At 44.8% G+C, this 18,079-nt stretch overlaps 1 protein-coding gene across 1 annotated transcript in view; it reads left to right on the forward strand.

Annotated features, from left to right (window-relative positions):
* LOC138296827 (calpain-1 catalytic subunit-like) overlaps positions 1-18,079 on the forward strand; it is a 434,447-nt gene that overhangs the window by 76,983 nt on the left and 339,385 nt on the right. Inside the window, exon 2 of the mRNA XM_069236288.1 lies at positions 1,128-1,197. Coding sequence (XP_069092389.1) covers positions 1,128-1,197 — 70 coding nt within the window. The remainder of the gene's footprint in view (positions 1-1,127; positions 1,198-18,079) is intronic.

An 18,079-nucleotide genomic window follows, 5' to 3' on the forward strand; every position in this document is an offset into this window, starting at 1 on the left:
GGACTGGGAGTTGAGCTTGACTCCATCCTCAACCCGAAAAGGCCCCACAAGCTCATCTTTGATGATACCAGCCCAAACCAGTACTCCACCTCCACCTTGCTGGCGTCTGAGTCGGACTGGAGCTCTCTGCCCTTTACCAATCCAGCCACGGGCCCATCCATCTGGCCCATTAAGACTCACTCTCATTTCATCAGTCCATAAAACCTTAGAAAAATCAGTCTTGAGATATTTCTTGGCCCAGTCTTGACGTTTCAGCTTGTGTGTCTTGTTCAGTGGTGGTCGTCTTTCAGCCTTTCTTACCTTGGCCATGTCTCTGAGTATTGCACACCTTGTGCTTTTGGGCACTCCAGTGATGTTGCAGCTCTGAAATATGGCCAAACTGGTGGCAAGTGGCATCGTGGCAGCTGCACGCTTGACTTTTCTCAGTTCATGGGCAGTTATTTTGCGCCTTGGTTTTTCCACACGCTTCTTGCGACCCTGTTGACTATTTTGAATGAAACGCTTGATTGTTCGATGATCACGCTTCAGAAGCTTTGCAATTTTAAGAGTGCTGCATCCCTCTGCAAGATATCTCACTATTTTTGACTTTTCTGAGCCTGTCAAGTCCTTCTTTTGACCCATTTTGCCAAAGGAAAGGAAGTTGCCTAATAATTATGCACACCTGATATAGGGTGTTGATGTCATTAGACCACATCCCTTCTCATTACAGAGATGCACATCACCTAATATGCTTAATTGGTAGTAGGCTTTCGAGCCTATACAGCTTGGAGTAAGACAACATGCAGAAAGAGGATGATGTGGTCAAAATACTCATTTGCCTAATAATTCTGCACTCCCTGTATAATGTTTCAGTGTCTTGGATAAGGGAAGTGTATGTGCAAATAATCTGTCAGTCTTACTATGTTTATGGTAGTTCATCCTTAGCGAGACGGGTGGACACACCCAGAGCGATAAGGCCAGAGTTGTCACAGCCTGCTGTTTACCTTCCTTCCCTTGTCATACATTGATGTGAGCTTTTTTTATACCTAAGTCAACGCTGATGTGTAAGGCATGCTGTATTTATTTGAAAGTTTAATTCTGAACCATGATAGGTATAGGCTGACACTTATGTTTTTCCTCTTTCACAGGAAATCACCCCTAAGCCTCAGTTTATCGTGGGTGGAGCGACCCGGACAGATGTTTGCCAAGGGTCGCTGGGTGAGTATCTCGATAAAGGTAAAATGAGACATACGTGGAAGCATGAAACAGATATGTGTTTAGAGAAATACTAGAATGTGTAATAGGAGGACAGCTTGAGTCATTGACAGACCCTGAGACTGGTCATCGAAGAGCATAGGATGACCAGCACATTGAAAGCCATGGAGCTTTCAACTTAGGAAGCAGAGGTGGATGAACTATTTCCAATACATATCTGAACGTTCTAAGTCAAAACCATGTCAGTGGATGAGTGTTTGCTCAAGTTCACTCACACAATGTTAGTTACCATTTAAGGGATGACCTTTCAATGCTTGGGTTTCACTTCTTAAATTGCAGGCTATGGATTGCTTTTGCTAGTGGCCTATCCTTCATAAGCCATCTAAAAAGATCGACCTGAGCATGTCTATCGCCCTCCTGTGCCTGCTTCTGGGTGCCATCTTTGGGCGGGTGCATACGTGTTTGGTAATCGCAAAGGTATCTGCACAGATGCTTTGTAAAGGCAGTTTATTTGAATTGCAAGCAGCACTCTGACCAAATTTGTAGCCTCCTGGCATACCCTCTCATCACGGCCACCTACAGCCAGTCCAGGGTTTTAAGTAAATGGCAGTTTGCCTGTTAGGAGTTGTAGTTTCACTTTATTGAGATGTAGTTTTACATGTAGGTATGATGAAAGAACTGGTGCAAATGTTGATGGTTTTTGTTATTGGCTTTTTTATAGGTATATATTTATTCAGCCCTATAGCGTGGTCAGTTTTACTGGATAAGCAATGAGAGTGCTTAAGTGCTATAAAACATTTATCTATATAAAACCAAAGGTTAAAGTAACATTATAGTCATCAGTGGTGTAATTTAAAATGTCATCAGTGTTGTCATAAATTATGTTGTAGAACATGCCATGAGTAATGTAATATGTGAGGTCACAAACAGTGAATGGTAGGGGCCCAAGTTATAGTTAACTCTGCTAATTATAACTTGTGAATTTCTGTGGCTTTTTTTAGTTAAATAATTTAATGCTGTCACTGACACATTCACTTAGCTATAATATAACCTTAACTTTTGGCTTTTCAGTGAATTTCAATTTAAAAAAAAAAAAAAAAAAAACATCTTTTTATCACACCTGACTATGATGTTATTGTAATCTTTGTTGTTTCAGAAAAAAACCTGATATATATATATATATATATATATATATATATATATATTTATACATAATTCCAACAAGGCGGTCCTAATTGCAGCACACATTTTACACTGGTGCACACGTCAGGAATGGACCTTTCCTTCTTAATCTTCAAAACAAACAATTGAGAACAATTGTAACGTTGCACTCCAGGAGAGTTTATACACTTTAATCCAATCGTGTACTCCACCAAACACCACCACCTACGCGTTTCGACTACGCGGTCTTGCTCACAGTTTGTGAGTATTTTTTCAATGTCTTTCTTTTATAATCTATTAGCTCTACCATCCAAGTGCATTATGGGCCATGTAGTGAAAATTGAAACATTTAACCCTAAAATACAGTGATTCATCTTAATTCAACAGGATAATACACAGATATATTAATTCAAAGCTTACATGCATATTACATGGAAAACCGATGTAATAATAAATATGAATATAAGTATAAATGGTAAGAGGAGTCTTTACGAAAGGCAACATTATTATTATTATTAGGGTTGGAAAATGGGCTATTGGTAAGGGCAGGTAAGTACCTACACTTAGCAATAGGCCACCAATCTCCACTTAGGTCCAGTCAGGTCCCAGTAAATTAAACCTAGCTCAACCCTTGGTAGCTTGGCAATGAGCGGCAAGGCTTAACTTAGGAGACAAAACGTAAAGCATTCAAATATCACAAAACAGTAATTAAATAGTTTAAAAATCCAAAATCAATTTATAAAAATAGGAAATATTGTTAGCTTTAAAATGATACCAAAACGAATAAAATCGAATAAGGGGAACCGGAGATATGAATTTTTAAAGAATTATTGCTTTCTAGCGCATAGAAACAAAAAGCGCCACTCTGGTCATCTGGTCGCACCTCGACCGGGGCAAAGTCAAAGTTTAAGGTCGACCGCGATGGAGCCCGACTCGGCTACAGCCCGATGGAGGCATCATCAAAAGTTTACCTTAGGACTTAGTCGTTTTTCTGAAGATTTTCTTCAGCGGGACAAACCTGCCAGTCCAATTCGAGCTCCTGGAACTCCTCCACGGATCCGCATCGCGGGAGCCCTTGGTGGAGATTTTTACCTTCGGGCTTAGTCTTTTTTTCGAGGTGAAAATCCTTTGACCGGGGCAAACCTGAATCTTGATCCAACGTCCTTGGAGCCCTCCTCGGATACGCTGGCTGGGAGGTCCCGGTCAACTTCCTAAGTTCAGACTTAGGCCCATATTTATACTTTTTGACGCAAAACTGCGCCGACACCACAGTGTCACATCGTAAAGGAAAACAACGTTAACGTGGCAGAAATGACTGTGAGGTGATTTACGACACCGCAAACCGGATATGCAGCGTTTTTTGACGCAATAGCATCAAAACTCGCCGCAAACACAACCATTTGTGCAGAGGAGAGCCAAAATGGATCCCAGATGCCTGTACAGACCCCAGGAAGATGACAACAGACCAGGAACCAGCCAGGAGGACCCACACAAGACCCACGACAAGGAGAAGAAGAAAAGAAAGTGTAATTTCAGTGCAGAGGAGAAGGAAATTCTGGTGAAAGAGGTGACGGAACACCAGCACCAACTGTTTGTCACCTCAAAGTTGCCAATCAGTAGGAGAGAGTCAATATGGCAACAAATTGTTGACAAGATTAACAGTGTGGCAGAAGTACGCAGAACAGTCATCGAGTGCAAGAAACGCTGTCATGACTGCAAGCGCAGGACCAAGGAAAAGATGGCCAGGAACAGGAAGGCAGCACTGCAGACTGGATGTGGGAGTCCAGCACCACAGGAGGGGCTGGACCACATGGAGGAGATGGTGGCAGCCGTCATCCCTGAGGAGATCGTCACATGGATTCAATGACAGGACAGCGCAGACTACCATGAGACAACGCACATGCAGGGTAAGTCGCATGGGGAATAAAATGCACTAATGTTAACTGCAACCGGGGGGGGGGGGAATACCTACTACACAATGCATGTAAGTCATCATATACATGGAGTGGCATGGGTAAAGGGGCACGGCACAGGAGCATGGCCCGTTCTGAGAAAACCTGGGGCACACCATTACACAACACCAACAACCTTTCCATGGGGGTATGCTGCCATGCCACGCCAGGAGGGAAGGGCACAACGTAAAACTGACATCCCGTCACACGTCAGCCACTATACTTCCCTACATTAACTAGGGCCCAATTAACAACCTCTAGCCATACCGAAAACTGGAATGTAACATTGACGACAGTTGCCACTACCACCTCTGCTGTGTGTGCTGGTCAAGTAGCCAATGGCAGTAACGTCCCCATGGATCATACACACCCAAATTAGAGGGTTTAGGATGACAACGTTAACAATGCCCTGAAACAAGACAAATGTTCCAGTCCTGTCAAATGTGAATGCCCGTAGTTGCCGCAAACATCAGCCAATGTCATCAACATTAGGAGGTACACAGCACTAATGTCACACCCATGCTGCATATGTCAGGGTCCATCCTGTGCCTGGGTCACAATGCAACATCTCAAATGTCATACTGCTCAGACAACAGCATTGAGGGGGAGGACACATGTAACTGGTCACTGAAATACACCTACACAGTCAGAGGAGGAAATAGGACACTGCTATGACTATCAGGGCAATCCAATGTACCACATATTCTTCAACATCAGCAGTACACATTACCAATGCTGGCATCCACATCGTGCCATAACAATGCTATACATAGTATACGCTACATTTCAACTACATATAGGTGGATGTGAAAGATCAGAGACTGGGGCAGGTCCAGATTGTTAAGTGTGCTGCTAGTGCCATCAGAGCACCCAGAGCCAGTGAAAGGCCTCACCATGAGAATGGAAGTAGGGGGAGGGTTGAGTAGGACAAGAAGATGGCAATTCACTATTTGGCCAGAGCCAACACCTTAGAGGAGATGATGCTGACAAGTCCACAAACTGACCACAATACATGTGACATGCAGGTGGGGCATAGGCCTGGGAGAATGCTAATGTGAAAGACTGGAGCAATGAACAGGAACCAAGATCACAATGTGAAAAGCATCACAAGGCAGGCATGTCACATCTCAAATGCCACAACACAGACACACTAATTGTACCGTATTTCATTGCAGAGGACAATGGATCTCCTGCGGATGTTCCTGTCCAGGACTACCCTGATGACATGGATGACGAGCTGACAAACATCAGCCACCAGACCCTCCAAGAGGTCCTTGGAACCCTCCAGACCCCACCTTCAGGCACAAGGAGGAGCACAGATACAGCAGCCATCGCAGAGGATCCACCCACCACCCCAATTGTACGACCTGGCCAAGGAGTGGGGTGGGGATGCAAAATATGGCAGCCAGCCTAAAGGGGGTGCGTTTGTGCATGATGTCAACTGAAGAACAGGCAGCAGCTATGCAAGGACGAACAACTATCTTGCAGGAACTTGAAAAAAGGCTGAAGGAAATCAGCACAGCTGTAATACAGTTGACCCAACATCTACAACAGCAACCCTGTCAACGCGTGCACAAATGCAACATTGAACCCCTCAGGGCTGACCTGGCTGCCTACCATCGTGATGTGGCTGCTATTCTTAAGAACCAGCAGATCCTCCTTGCAGCAGTACTGCCCTTAAGACCCCCACAGGCAGCACCTGCCTGGATGTCTAACTTCACGTCAACACACACTGAGGTGTGTGTTGCCCCTTCACAACCACCACCACCAAGGGCAGAGGAGGCAACACACACATCGGAAGATGAAGACCAGGAACAGATCACCTTCACACGTAAAAGTACCCGGAAGCACTAGTCCCTGCCACATGGCCACCTATTACCAAGGTCCTGCGCTTTGTAACATGACAGTCTTGCAACAACTGTACTCAAGCACTGTTATGCAAACCACTGTCTATCTTGTCAGCCTGCCCAGTGATTGTCTCTCACTAACTCATTGGCAAGTCCTGTCCCTCCCCCCCAGCATGTCCAATGACATGTCCTTTTGCACTTGTGTAGGATCACAATGGAAGATGTCACAATAATGGACTCACAATCATGGACAATGTACATATAGCACTACAGCACTTTTCAATAAATAACACTTACACAACCACTTTGTCTCTGTGTAATGTGACACATCAACCGTGCAGTAGATCAATGAATTTTGCCTCCTGTCAGATATCATAGATTGTCAATACAACTGTCCTGAAATAATGTGGGCTGATTCCTATGCACAGTGGCCTGGATTCTACCTTACTCTGCCCTTCCTGAGGGTAATTTCTGAGGAAAAGAGAAACTATACACCATAATGCTGTGTTGGACAGATTAACGCTTCCTCAAGGGATGTCAAAACCAGAAAATAGTGCCTTCAAAATGTTGCTTCAATGCAAAACTAACATATGTAACATTGCCCACAAATATAAGCAAACACTCACCAAACTGCATGAATGTATGAGTTTACATCCAAATAAGTAATCATGCTGAACAGTGTAACAAATGATCTATGTGAGTTATGTACACTATACTACAAGAGAGCTTACTACCACTCACGTTATAAGGGTTTCCTTGGACATGAGACTGCAGTCAGACGTAACACAGTGTCCCCAATCCTAAATCTGGAAGCACAGTATGAGACATTGAAAACATACATTACAAAAAAAACACACTTGGGGATCCATAGTAACTGTGATTGGTGGTTGCAATGAATGGCCGAATCTTAGCTAAGTAGCTTTGGGGTAGCTGCCAATGTTACAGCTCAGTTGTGATTTGTTTGCAGCATAGGACACAAAATGTAATACAAAAGTAACACTGTATACTCATGCCAAGGCCCTGATCTACAAGCATGTGACACATACTGTAAAGGGTTACCTACATATTTATTAAACAGTAAAAACAGAAGTGAAAACTCAGGGAAAAGCCTTACCTGCCCTAATCTACTCTAACTACTCATTACCCACAACTGTCCCTAACTAACCTAAGCTAAACTTACTTATCACATTTAACGAAACGTTCTAAACATCAACCCCCACCCCCCTTATGAGACGGGACACATGGAGGACAACAGATGCTAACCTAAACACATGCAATCCTATACTAAAATTATATATATTTTTTGTTTTTTTGTTTTATTTATTAATTTTTTTTTTGTAAAGACACAAGAACCCCAACATTGCCAGACACCCACCCACCCACACACTTAAAAATAAACAGTAGAAATATTCAGGACCCCCCACCCACTAACACTAACTAAACTAACAGCCTATACTAACTTAACACTAAGCCCCCTAAACCCACAAAGTATAAGAACCAGGAAAGATGAGGGTGGGGAGGGAATCATGTCCGTCTCATTATCTACAGGTTGGCCCTCCGAAGGGTCCTCTTGATCGAAGGCACCCGCCGGTTGACCTGTCGCACCTCCTGCCGCAGTCGGCTCATCTTCCTAAGGACACAGTCCAATTTTCGCTGCATTTGTCCAAAAGCAGCAGGGTCAATGGCTGCAGCAGGGGTGGTCTGGGTGCCAGCCGAGGAAATATGGGGCCGTGTAGTGTCCATGGCTGTGGGCTGCCCTGCAGGTGGTGCTGTGCTTGGGTCAGGAGCAGTTGCTGTGGATGGTCCTGCAACGGTCCCAGCTGCTGGTGGTGCCACCTGGGTGGTAGTGGTGGTGGTGCTGGTGGTGGTTATGGTAAGCAAAGAAGGTCTGCCTTGTGGAAATGCCCTCCAGGCTCCGGAGGCTCGTTCATGGCGATATCTGCGGGCCATTCTTCGGTACCCAGACTCGACTTGAAGTATGTGTTGGTACCTCATTGCCCGCCGTTGAAACTCCCTGACCTGGATGGGTGTCATATTTGCAGCTGTTAAGACAAATAGAAAATATAACATTAGGTACTGCATTGTGTGAAATGTCACAAGAAGTAAATCAGACAATACATCTATTGTACTTGTAACAGCTCATATCATCATACAGATCATTGATTGTCCCTAAGGAAGTACATGGCAAGCCAGCCTACAAAGGTCCTATCACACATGGCACATCCAAACCCTACAAGATGGGTAACAATAGCCATGATTTTGGCATCATTGTTCTGCCAGTTGTCACCTAAAAAGAATGCTGCACATCCTCCACCACTGCCAGGGCTACAAATGTCATTGTACGGGATGGAAATCTAGGGCCACAAGATCTGCGAGTTGTAAATGGACTTGCCAGTATAGTAATGATGTGCTAAACATGAGTGTGTATACTAGGTTCAGACAAGTGATTCACTGATTTACATGTCTGTGTACCAACGTTATATCATCAGTCCTAGGTACACTAGTCACAAACATATGCCTGTGTCTGGGTGGGGGGGGGTGGTGGACTAACAACTAATAATTTCTAACAACAAGGACACCCAGGAAGCTTAGGAAAGCTGGACATGTGTTTGGCTCAGCACACACACCACAGGTAAGGAGGATCTCCAAATAGGAGACAGCTAACCCTTGACCAATCCCATCGCCACTCATGTTTGGAAATGCAGACCTTTGTCCACATCATTTACTACCAGTAAGCCATGGCTTACAACAAACACAGAGATACAAGAACACCCCTGGCCATGAGTTGCATGCACACCTAGGCCATTGCACTCAAGTGCCACATACTTGTAGCACTACATGTGGAGCTACATGCTACTAGGAAGTTTAACCTACAGTTTAATAAGTACATTAGTGAATTGGGAAGCAGAAGTCTGTGGGTAAGCATTTGGCAGCCCCATTCTGGGAGATTTTGGGTCTGACTGGCTGACTAATTCACTAATTTGGTCCAGTGTGACTCTTTCTGATTCAAGTTTTATCCACATGACTCATCCCTATTCACATTGCCATGCCTACAGGACTGACCTAGAATACCTAAATAAGACAATACGATAAGGATTGGCCAACTCAAAGATGGTGATAAAATGATATTCCACTCATGGAACCAAACAAATGATTGGCCAGTGCATCACACCTTGCTATGTGTCCAACACACAGGAGTCCATCACACATCACCAGCAAACACAACACATAACAGACACATCAACACCTACTGGAGTTGTCTGGGTCCTCGAATCGAGCCACCTCACCAACAGTGTAAGGTGCCGGTCTACCTGTAAGGCATGGAAGGGAGAAATGTGCTCATTGTCTGTGCACTGTACAACAATTCCAAAGACAAATACTATGTGTAAGATTACATCAGAAAGTAAAGCCTCTCAGACATGATGATACTGCATCCTACATAGCAAGGCTAACATGTACATACCCTGGGTCTCCAGTGAGTGATTCACACATATCTGCACACATGCAGTGGCCCTAACTATCATGTGTTGGCAAACATGCTCCTTCATTAGTGAGCAGACATAATAATGGAGTGCATTTGTCTCATCATGTGTATCCATGAGAGACATCCAAAGCCACTTTCCGTGAGGACTGTATTACCAGTCAACCAGCCATTGTGACAATGACAAATTTATGACACACAGGTACAATGTACAGAGGGGCAGGGACAGTTGTTAGCCCTTATGTTGTTACAGTTTCTTCATTTGATGTGGCCCAGCTATGATGAGTTGCACCAACCATAGAGATATGAACCCATGTGCATACCTTTGGCCAGCCATCCCTAATCGAAATGTGGCACTACAAACTCCAAATACCAGTCTAAGATGTTAGCTGAGCGCAGCTAGAACTTGTTCCCTATGTGTCCAAATCCAAATCCGACATGTATCCGAAATGAAGGAGGGGCACAATAATCCCTAAGATTTTTGGAATTTCAATGATGGGTTTCCTTAAACACTCACCAGACACACATGAGACATATGTTCTGGCCACATTGCTATCATAAATTGATGTGAAGCCTGCACTAATTTTCAGCCTCATGTTGTGTTTAGAAAGTCAGTCTAGCTGTTGCGTCAACAAATGATGGTAATGATTTGGAAATTTGTATACCTCACAGGCAACTGTGGCCTATATCTATACCTAATTGGCTCCTGATTTGTGTTGCTGTTTGACACAAAGGCGGCACTAACTTATATAAAACAAATGTATTCAGTAAGTTTGCAGAGCTCTTGCTTCCTAACAGCTAGCAATTGTGGTCCTTAACAAAGTAGATATATGACCTTGTATGTTTCAGTAGCATTCCACACACTCAACAACATTACCGGCAGATATTGTAAAAATCAGCTGATGTCACTACAGAGCAATTAAACGTGCACATTAACATGATTTGTACTCACCAACAGGGCCACCAATCACAATCCCCAGGTGGTCCAGCAGACAAGGTCAGCCCAGCGGTGCTTCGGCTGGTGGTCGTTTCTGGGTGTGTTGTAAATCCGTTGCAGATGATGCAACACCTTTGCCCACCGGAGCCTCCGTGCCTCAGTGTGATACCCCTGTATCACACGCCCACCTGTCTCAATCATTTGGGGTAGGAAATGGCACACCAGCCATTTGAATCCACCCAGCTCCTCCTCTCCCATCCTGCCAAGACGAGGCCTACCCAACATATTTGTAGCAAAAGAGAAATAGGGGATAAACGGGAACAAAGGAGAATAGGGGGAAAGTAGAACAGGAAAATAAAATAAAAACAACTAACACAACCCAAATATACCCAAACTAACACTACCGACAAAAGACTCCCAACAAAACAAAGACAATACTTTACAACACAAATGAGCACAAAAAACACTCAGACAGGATACTACAACAAGTTTTTAATCACAAAAAGACAATAAAAAGACCACACAGGAGACAAATTCACTAAATATACAGAGACAAATTGAGACACAGCCACACAGTCGGGAAATATCACAGACAGCAAAGTGAAGTGAAAGTACACCCACTGTACATATTCTGTAAACAGGATATCCTATTACATCACTTCCTGCCTAAAATGGCGGGCGTTTTTATCGTCATGCATCAAAACATTTTGACGCATACAGTCTGCGCGTCATTTTTTTCAACGCACAGGAGTAGATTTGAGCCCGCATCCATATGTTTGGAAATAGTTTTACACTTGACCAATTTTCTGAGGTACAGTGTGGAAGATACAGCTCAGGGGCAATGGTTATTTCAGGGCATTATGTGTCGTTTTTCGGCCATAAGCGTCATTTTTTTGACGCATGTGCGTCATTTCAGGCATTAACTGGGTTTGGGTCATTTTACCATTTTAATGTAATATTACAGTTGTGACAATACTGAGGCTGATTGCAACCACTTTGGTCATGACGGTGTATGGGCACATGTGACACATCATACAACTGCGGACCATGATCAGCTACTTCATGTACAGGATTTTCACTCTTGACTGACGCAATAGCTGGCCAAACGTGTGGCCTACATATGTGTATTGCACAAAATGTGCATGTTTGGCGTCAGGAAAGGATAGCAAGGTGACACTCATAAGTACAATACCTCAATGCCTATGGCTCAATGTGTGTGCATTGGCTACTAATATTGTTGTTGACCCACTGTGTGAGCATCACAAGATGCATTATTGCAAATATGCTTGTATGAATGTGGAGTCAATGTGTCCAACCCTCAGATGCAAGTTAGTGTGGAAATGAGAGAGGACTTGTGTTAGTCATACATGTAGCAACATCTTCTGTGTGCACTTTCTAGTTTTTGGGTAACGTAAACACCACAAATGACAAAGCATGCACCGGATAGATAGCAGACGCTTGTTCATGTCAATGGTCCAAAACATGGCCATCACATGTCCTGGAATGTTGGATACTGCTTTCTAGGTACTTGTTGGTGAACCCACCATGAGTCAGGCACATGTACAGACTAAGTGGGTACCGTGTTATTGACACGGAGAGCCAAAGGTGAACCACATTTGTAATATCACGCGACAGTTGTGGTCATATGACAGAGCCACAACTCTCCTGTGGCAGTGGCGGACCAGCAGACCAAGCAGCACGTGGCCACATATTTCCAGTGATCAATTGCACAGAGGTGTCTGGTTCATGTGTGTGGGCCAATGTTAATCCTGTATATTTTTAGGGGTCTATGTTGTCACAGTTACGTCCAAGTCTAGTCATGAGTCAGTGGCGGCTATTCCTGTATCTACTGAGTATCCTTCTGAGATCAATGGAAGTAAATCCAATGAGGATTTGAAAACCCACATGGTGATGGTCCCACCCTGTCACTGCAGACGTGTTATGAGATTGTCAACAGGGCAACCTTGGTGTGCTGAGTGAGATCATATCTCAGGAGTCTTGTACCGGCAGGTGTCATTACAACATTTGTACACAGGTTGGCATGTAAGGTTCCCACTGCATCTGGGAACATCATAGCCTCTGTGTTGATTAATCTTGCAGCTATTCATCACGCACGGCCCATCAATATGTTGTGAGCAATGTGAATCAGCATGTTAACTGTCAGGGTCCTAACATGTGTGGACTTTTCATGCACATTATCTGACATTGCTGGTTCTTCTGGAGGCACCATACCCAATCCCTGCATACGGACATGGTACACTGTCACACTTTGTCGCTCATGCATACATGAGACCCAGACAAGGGATAGGCCATGATTTGGGTATTTGGAGACAAGTTCCCAATTATGGTACTAGAAATAAGCAGATTATGCTAAATAACTTATTTGAGTATGCATTGAAGAACCACCTGACAAAATACCCCACGAGGAATGTGAGGGTTGGGAAAGCAAGTATGATACATATGTAGCCACAAGGAACCTTTAGGGTAACGCACAGACAGGTGCCAGTCAGGCTGACAGGATGCAGGGTCAATCAGGATCCAGCAATTTCACAAGGTACATACTCAGTGGTCTGACTAAGACTGGTCAGAGGAAGAACAAGACAGTTGACATGGAAAACTGTGTTTGTCCTGTGTTTTGGAAGGTGACACATAAACCCAAGGGCTGTGTTACACAGCTTATTTTTCTAGCAATGCATAACAGTGTAATCGAACAAATGGCAGTTTCTATGCTGTTCCAAGCATCTGCAAGGGCAGTGCATGTTCAAATGGCTGGTATGCATAGAGGTGCTCACAGGTCTGTGCTGCATCAGTTTCTCACAAGTCCTGTAGGTGAGATTTGAGTTCAAATGGACAACAGTACCTTTCACATGGGAAGCAAACTACAGGTGAGAACAGGGCTTAGAGACTACAAGCCGGTGCATTATTTAACCTGACGTCCATGCAGACAGATGTACAATGACTATGGCATACCATACCAAAGGGTGTTAGGGTGTTAGACTGTGTGTAGAGGAGGGAATATATGGGTACACATATTACCATTCCAGGGACCTCTTAAGGCGGGTTGGGTGAGACCGAGAACATGGGTGTGTCAGGACTTAGGACATGGGCTGACATGTACATGGAATGTCATGTGCGCAATGCTTGTCATAGGTGTCGCACTTGTGCTCTCTATGTTCTGCTTATATGGAATTCTAGTCACACATGGTCCTTGCAAAGACAGGTGATGCAACAGTTACTGCTGTCAAGGGTGTGGCCATACGTTAATGTTACTGTTGCAATTGCACATCCCCTGCCTCATGTATGATGTATTTTGTTCCATCATTGCCTGATGGTGTCTTAGTTGTGTGTCATATGCTGCAAAGAATCATGTTGCCAACATGTATGTGTGAAATAGGTGTGGTCCTCTGCTATTGCCCTTCAAAGGTGAAATGTACAAGATATATGTCATTTACAGTGTGTGTGAATGTGACTGTTGAATAATACGCATCACAGTTGCTTTGGAAATTTCTGTGTCCTGATCGGTATATCAGCAGTGCTCCACGAGGCTACACTCTTATTCTGATAGTTAGAGATAAAGGTGAGCAAAAATGGTTACCCAGACCATTATTATAGGTGATTATTATAGGTGTTTATTTACATATGTTAACACAGTGGTGATGGTGAGTTGATTCAAAAGAAATAGTTGACAATATGTTGGCGCCTAAGCAATCCTGCAGCTGTGTTTGGTTGGTCCCCCTCATGTTGATGGCCAGCATCCGCCTCTTCCTCCTCTTCAGGCATTTGTGGCTCTGGTTCTAATAGGGGAATGTTCCTTCGTACACAAATGTTGTGCAGTATGGCACATGTTAAAATGATTTTGCAGACCATTTCTGGTGAGTATAGGAGGCTGCCACCAGTGATGTCGAGGCACCTGAATCTCAACTTCAGGATGCCAAAGGTCCTCTCGACTATGGTGCGTGTCCTCCTATGTGCCTCATTGTAGGCACGCTCTGCTGCAGTGCTTGGGTTGCCAAATGGTGTCATAATCCATGGCTGGATCCCATACTCCTGATCAGCTGAAAGAGAAAATTATTGAGATCATGTTGATGTAGCTTGCCCCATTAATATCACCTTGCATGGCAGTAGTTGTCTTGTGTTGTCTGTGACTCTTTTGTGTTATTGTGTTGATTCCTAGGCTTCTAGGGTGTACCATCAGCATTGGGTTGTTTCCATGGCTGAACGAGTGTTTGGCTGCTGACCGGTTGTCAGCATTATATTTTGGGAGTTGCAGTACAGTGTGTACTCCCTAGCATTGTGACTTGTGATACAGTTGTCCCTTTGTCTTAACTGGGGGTGAGATGATAGTTCCATACACAGATTCAATTTGACAGTGGTGGTAACACGTTTGCATCTATGTACCCTGGACATCCCATACCTTTAGACATATGCAATGGATTAATTTAAACATCAGTAAGACGCTTACATTTTGCAAGGTGACAATTGGCCAAACTTCTCCATACGTTGTGATCATTGATGTCTTAATATTTGACTGTACACTAATTTCACATGTGTGACAAGTTCACTGCAGACCTATTTCTCTGCCCTTGGCAAGTTGACTCAGGATGTAACGTCTACCTAGACTACTGCACATGGTCTAGTTCAGCTGGCTAACTTGGTTGTGAGGTTGTCGGTTTGAGTTTCAGAAGGTCCGTATGGCAGTACATCTGTTGTGTGTGTGTTAATTTGTCACAATGCGTATGTGTAGGAATGTGCACCTTCCATATAGTACTGTCAAGATGTGTTCTTCACACAGTCCACTTGCCTCTTGGTAGTGGGCAATGTGAAAGCAGGAGTGATGTGAGATATTGGAATGGCCTCAATGATTTCATGTGACCTTTATTGTAGTTATCACAATGCTATGTGAGTCGCGGTGTTTGACCTGCAGCAAATTACATTCCACACCCCTTACACAGTACGTATTGGCTGGAAGGGTGTTTGTTTGGGTGTTATTGATGTGTTATTGGAGTTTTATCTTCACAGATGTCATGCCAGTTGGCACCATGTGTTTGTCATTGTGTTGTTTACATTTTTCCCTTGTGTCTGGAGTGGCATCAGTTTTTATTTGGAACTGTCATTTATCCCTAGGTGTGTCTCCCATTGGGTGAGGATATCAAACATGCCTAGCGGTGTCACAACCTCAGTGTGTTCCTGTTCACATGTCGCTGTCGTGGTGTATGTGTTGTTTGCCCTAGAGGGTTGCTGTGCAGTGTGTATATAAGTAGGTTTCTGTACTTACCAACAAGTAGTCGATTGCCATATCGTTCATCCTGGAAGTGTTGATTGATGGTACAGTGACGGAAGATGAATGAATCATGTACACTCTCAGGATACTTTGCCACGATGTTGGTGATCAATCCCTGGTGATCCAAAATGGCCTGCACATTGATAGAGTGTGTGTGCTTCCTGTTGCGGTATAGATGTTCAGTTGCAGCAGGTGGCACAAGGCATACATGTGTGCAGTCAATGGCACCAAGGACGTGTGGAAATCCATTAATGAGATAAAACCCCTGTTTGGTCTCCTGCTGCTTCTGCTGTGTGTTTGGGAAGCAAATGTGGCGGGGTGTGAGTCTGATGATGGCATCCAGTACCTTGGGCAGGAAGGCGGAGAATGATGGCTGTGAGATCCCAGAAACCAGGGCGCCAGTGGTTTGAAAGGAGCCACTTGCCAACATGTGTAGTACAGCTAGCAGCTTGGTTTCTGGTGGGATGGTGCAGGGTGTCTGCAAGCTGGGTGCCAACTGTGGCTCAATGTTGCGCAGCAGCTGCTGAATGGCTTGCCAGTTCAACCTCTACCTCTGGATGATGTCATGTTCCCTGAGGCCATGAAGGGTTGTCCTGGTGCGGAATATCCTCTCCTGCCTTCTGAGTTGACTATAGGGTCCCTGATGGTGTTGTGGGAGCTGCTGTTGTTGTTCCTGTGCTCTGTGTTTGCGTGTACGCTGGATGAAAAGCACCTCCATGTCTTCCTTTTGCTGTTCTGCTGTTGCTTCTGTGTGGTTTCGTTAAATACAGGTGTGTTTGCCCCATTTTAACGCCTGCCCTGACCCAGGCGTTACTTATTACGCAAATTGGGCTGTGCGTCATTTTCCTCCTCCGCCTCCCGGCCGTGCATCATTTTTGCGCGGTAGCATAAATACGGCGCACGGGTGTTTGTGTCATTTTTTGGACGGGAACGCCTACCTTGCATATCATTAACGCAAGGCGGTTTCCCGCATCCAGAAAATGACGCACACGGTGGGATTTTGACGTCCGCGGGCTCGTGCGTCAAAGTTTATATATGGGGCAATGTTTGCGCGGAATGTGTGTCAAAATTTTTGACGCACATTCCGCGCAGATGGAGTATAAATATGCCCCTTAGTCTCTTTTTTGGAGATTTTCTTCACCGGAACGAGCCTGCAAGTCAGTTGCCGCAGCGGGTCGGTCCCTCTATGGAGCTTTTTTCAAAACGTTCTCCAAAGTTCTCCAAACTTCCGGATCTTCTTCCAGATGTTCTTTTAAGGTTCTTTTGAGGTCCACAGTTCACCCCAAGGTTCCAGAAGCTCTGAGATGCTCCTTGGGGGTATGGACTACGACTCCCAGAATGCACCTGGTGCAAACTCCTTTTTGGCCACTGGACAGTGGTCAGCTGGTTGGTTTCTTCAGGAGTTGGTGCAGGGGACTCTGGTTAGCAAGTTTCCACCTGTAGCAAACAGGGAGTCCCTCATTGAACCAGTTGAACCCAGGCAAAGTCCTTCTTGTGGTGAAGCCCAAGTGTGCAGCTGGTGCAGTCCTTCAGAGTGCAGGGTCCAGGTGCAGGCCAGGGGTCCAGCAGGGCAGTCCTTCTTCTCCTGTAGTTCTTCCTTGTTGGAATCTGGTGGAGATCTGAGGTGTGGGTGCAGGTCCAGTTTTATCCTTGCTCCTGGATGAAAAACAGGGGGGTCCTGGTTCTCCAATCAGGGGCAGGGTTCTTCCCCCTGTGATGACCACTTCCTGGGAAGTGTGACAACCGTCAATACCAGGGAGCAACATTCCTCAAAAATCCATCATGGCTCAAAGTGATTTTTGGAGGTTACATCTGGCTGAGCCCACCCACTGGTGTGGCTAAAAATCCTAAACACACCCCCTATCCTGCCCTCTCCTAATCTAATCAAGGGGGCACCTAATTGTCTGAGTTTGCAGGATGTGAGGGGGTTGCTGGGTTGCTCCAAATGCCTTCTCTGCCTTTGAAGACCAGTTTGGCAGCCCTCCCCCTTCCTGCTTCCCCATCTGCTGAGGGGAGATCTCCTCCCCCATGCACATCTCTTTGTGCTGAGCCAGGCCACTTCACACCTCATCAAGGCAGCCTGGCCAGGCTGCCAGAGGCTGGCCAATCAGAGCACAGCAGCAAAAACACTGCAGGGCTGAAGTTGGCAACTTTTCAGGTAAAGTTTAAAACTCTTTACCTGAACAAGTTATATTAAATCCCTCAACTGGAAGATGTGGGATTTAT

This window comes from Pleurodeles waltl, chromosome 5 (assembly GCF_031143425.1).
Source record: "Pleurodeles waltl isolate 20211129_DDA chromosome 5, aPleWal1.hap1.20221129, whole genome shotgun sequence".
NCBI classification, from domain to species: Eukaryota; Metazoa; Chordata; class Amphibia; order Caudata; family Salamandridae; genus Pleurodeles; species Pleurodeles waltl.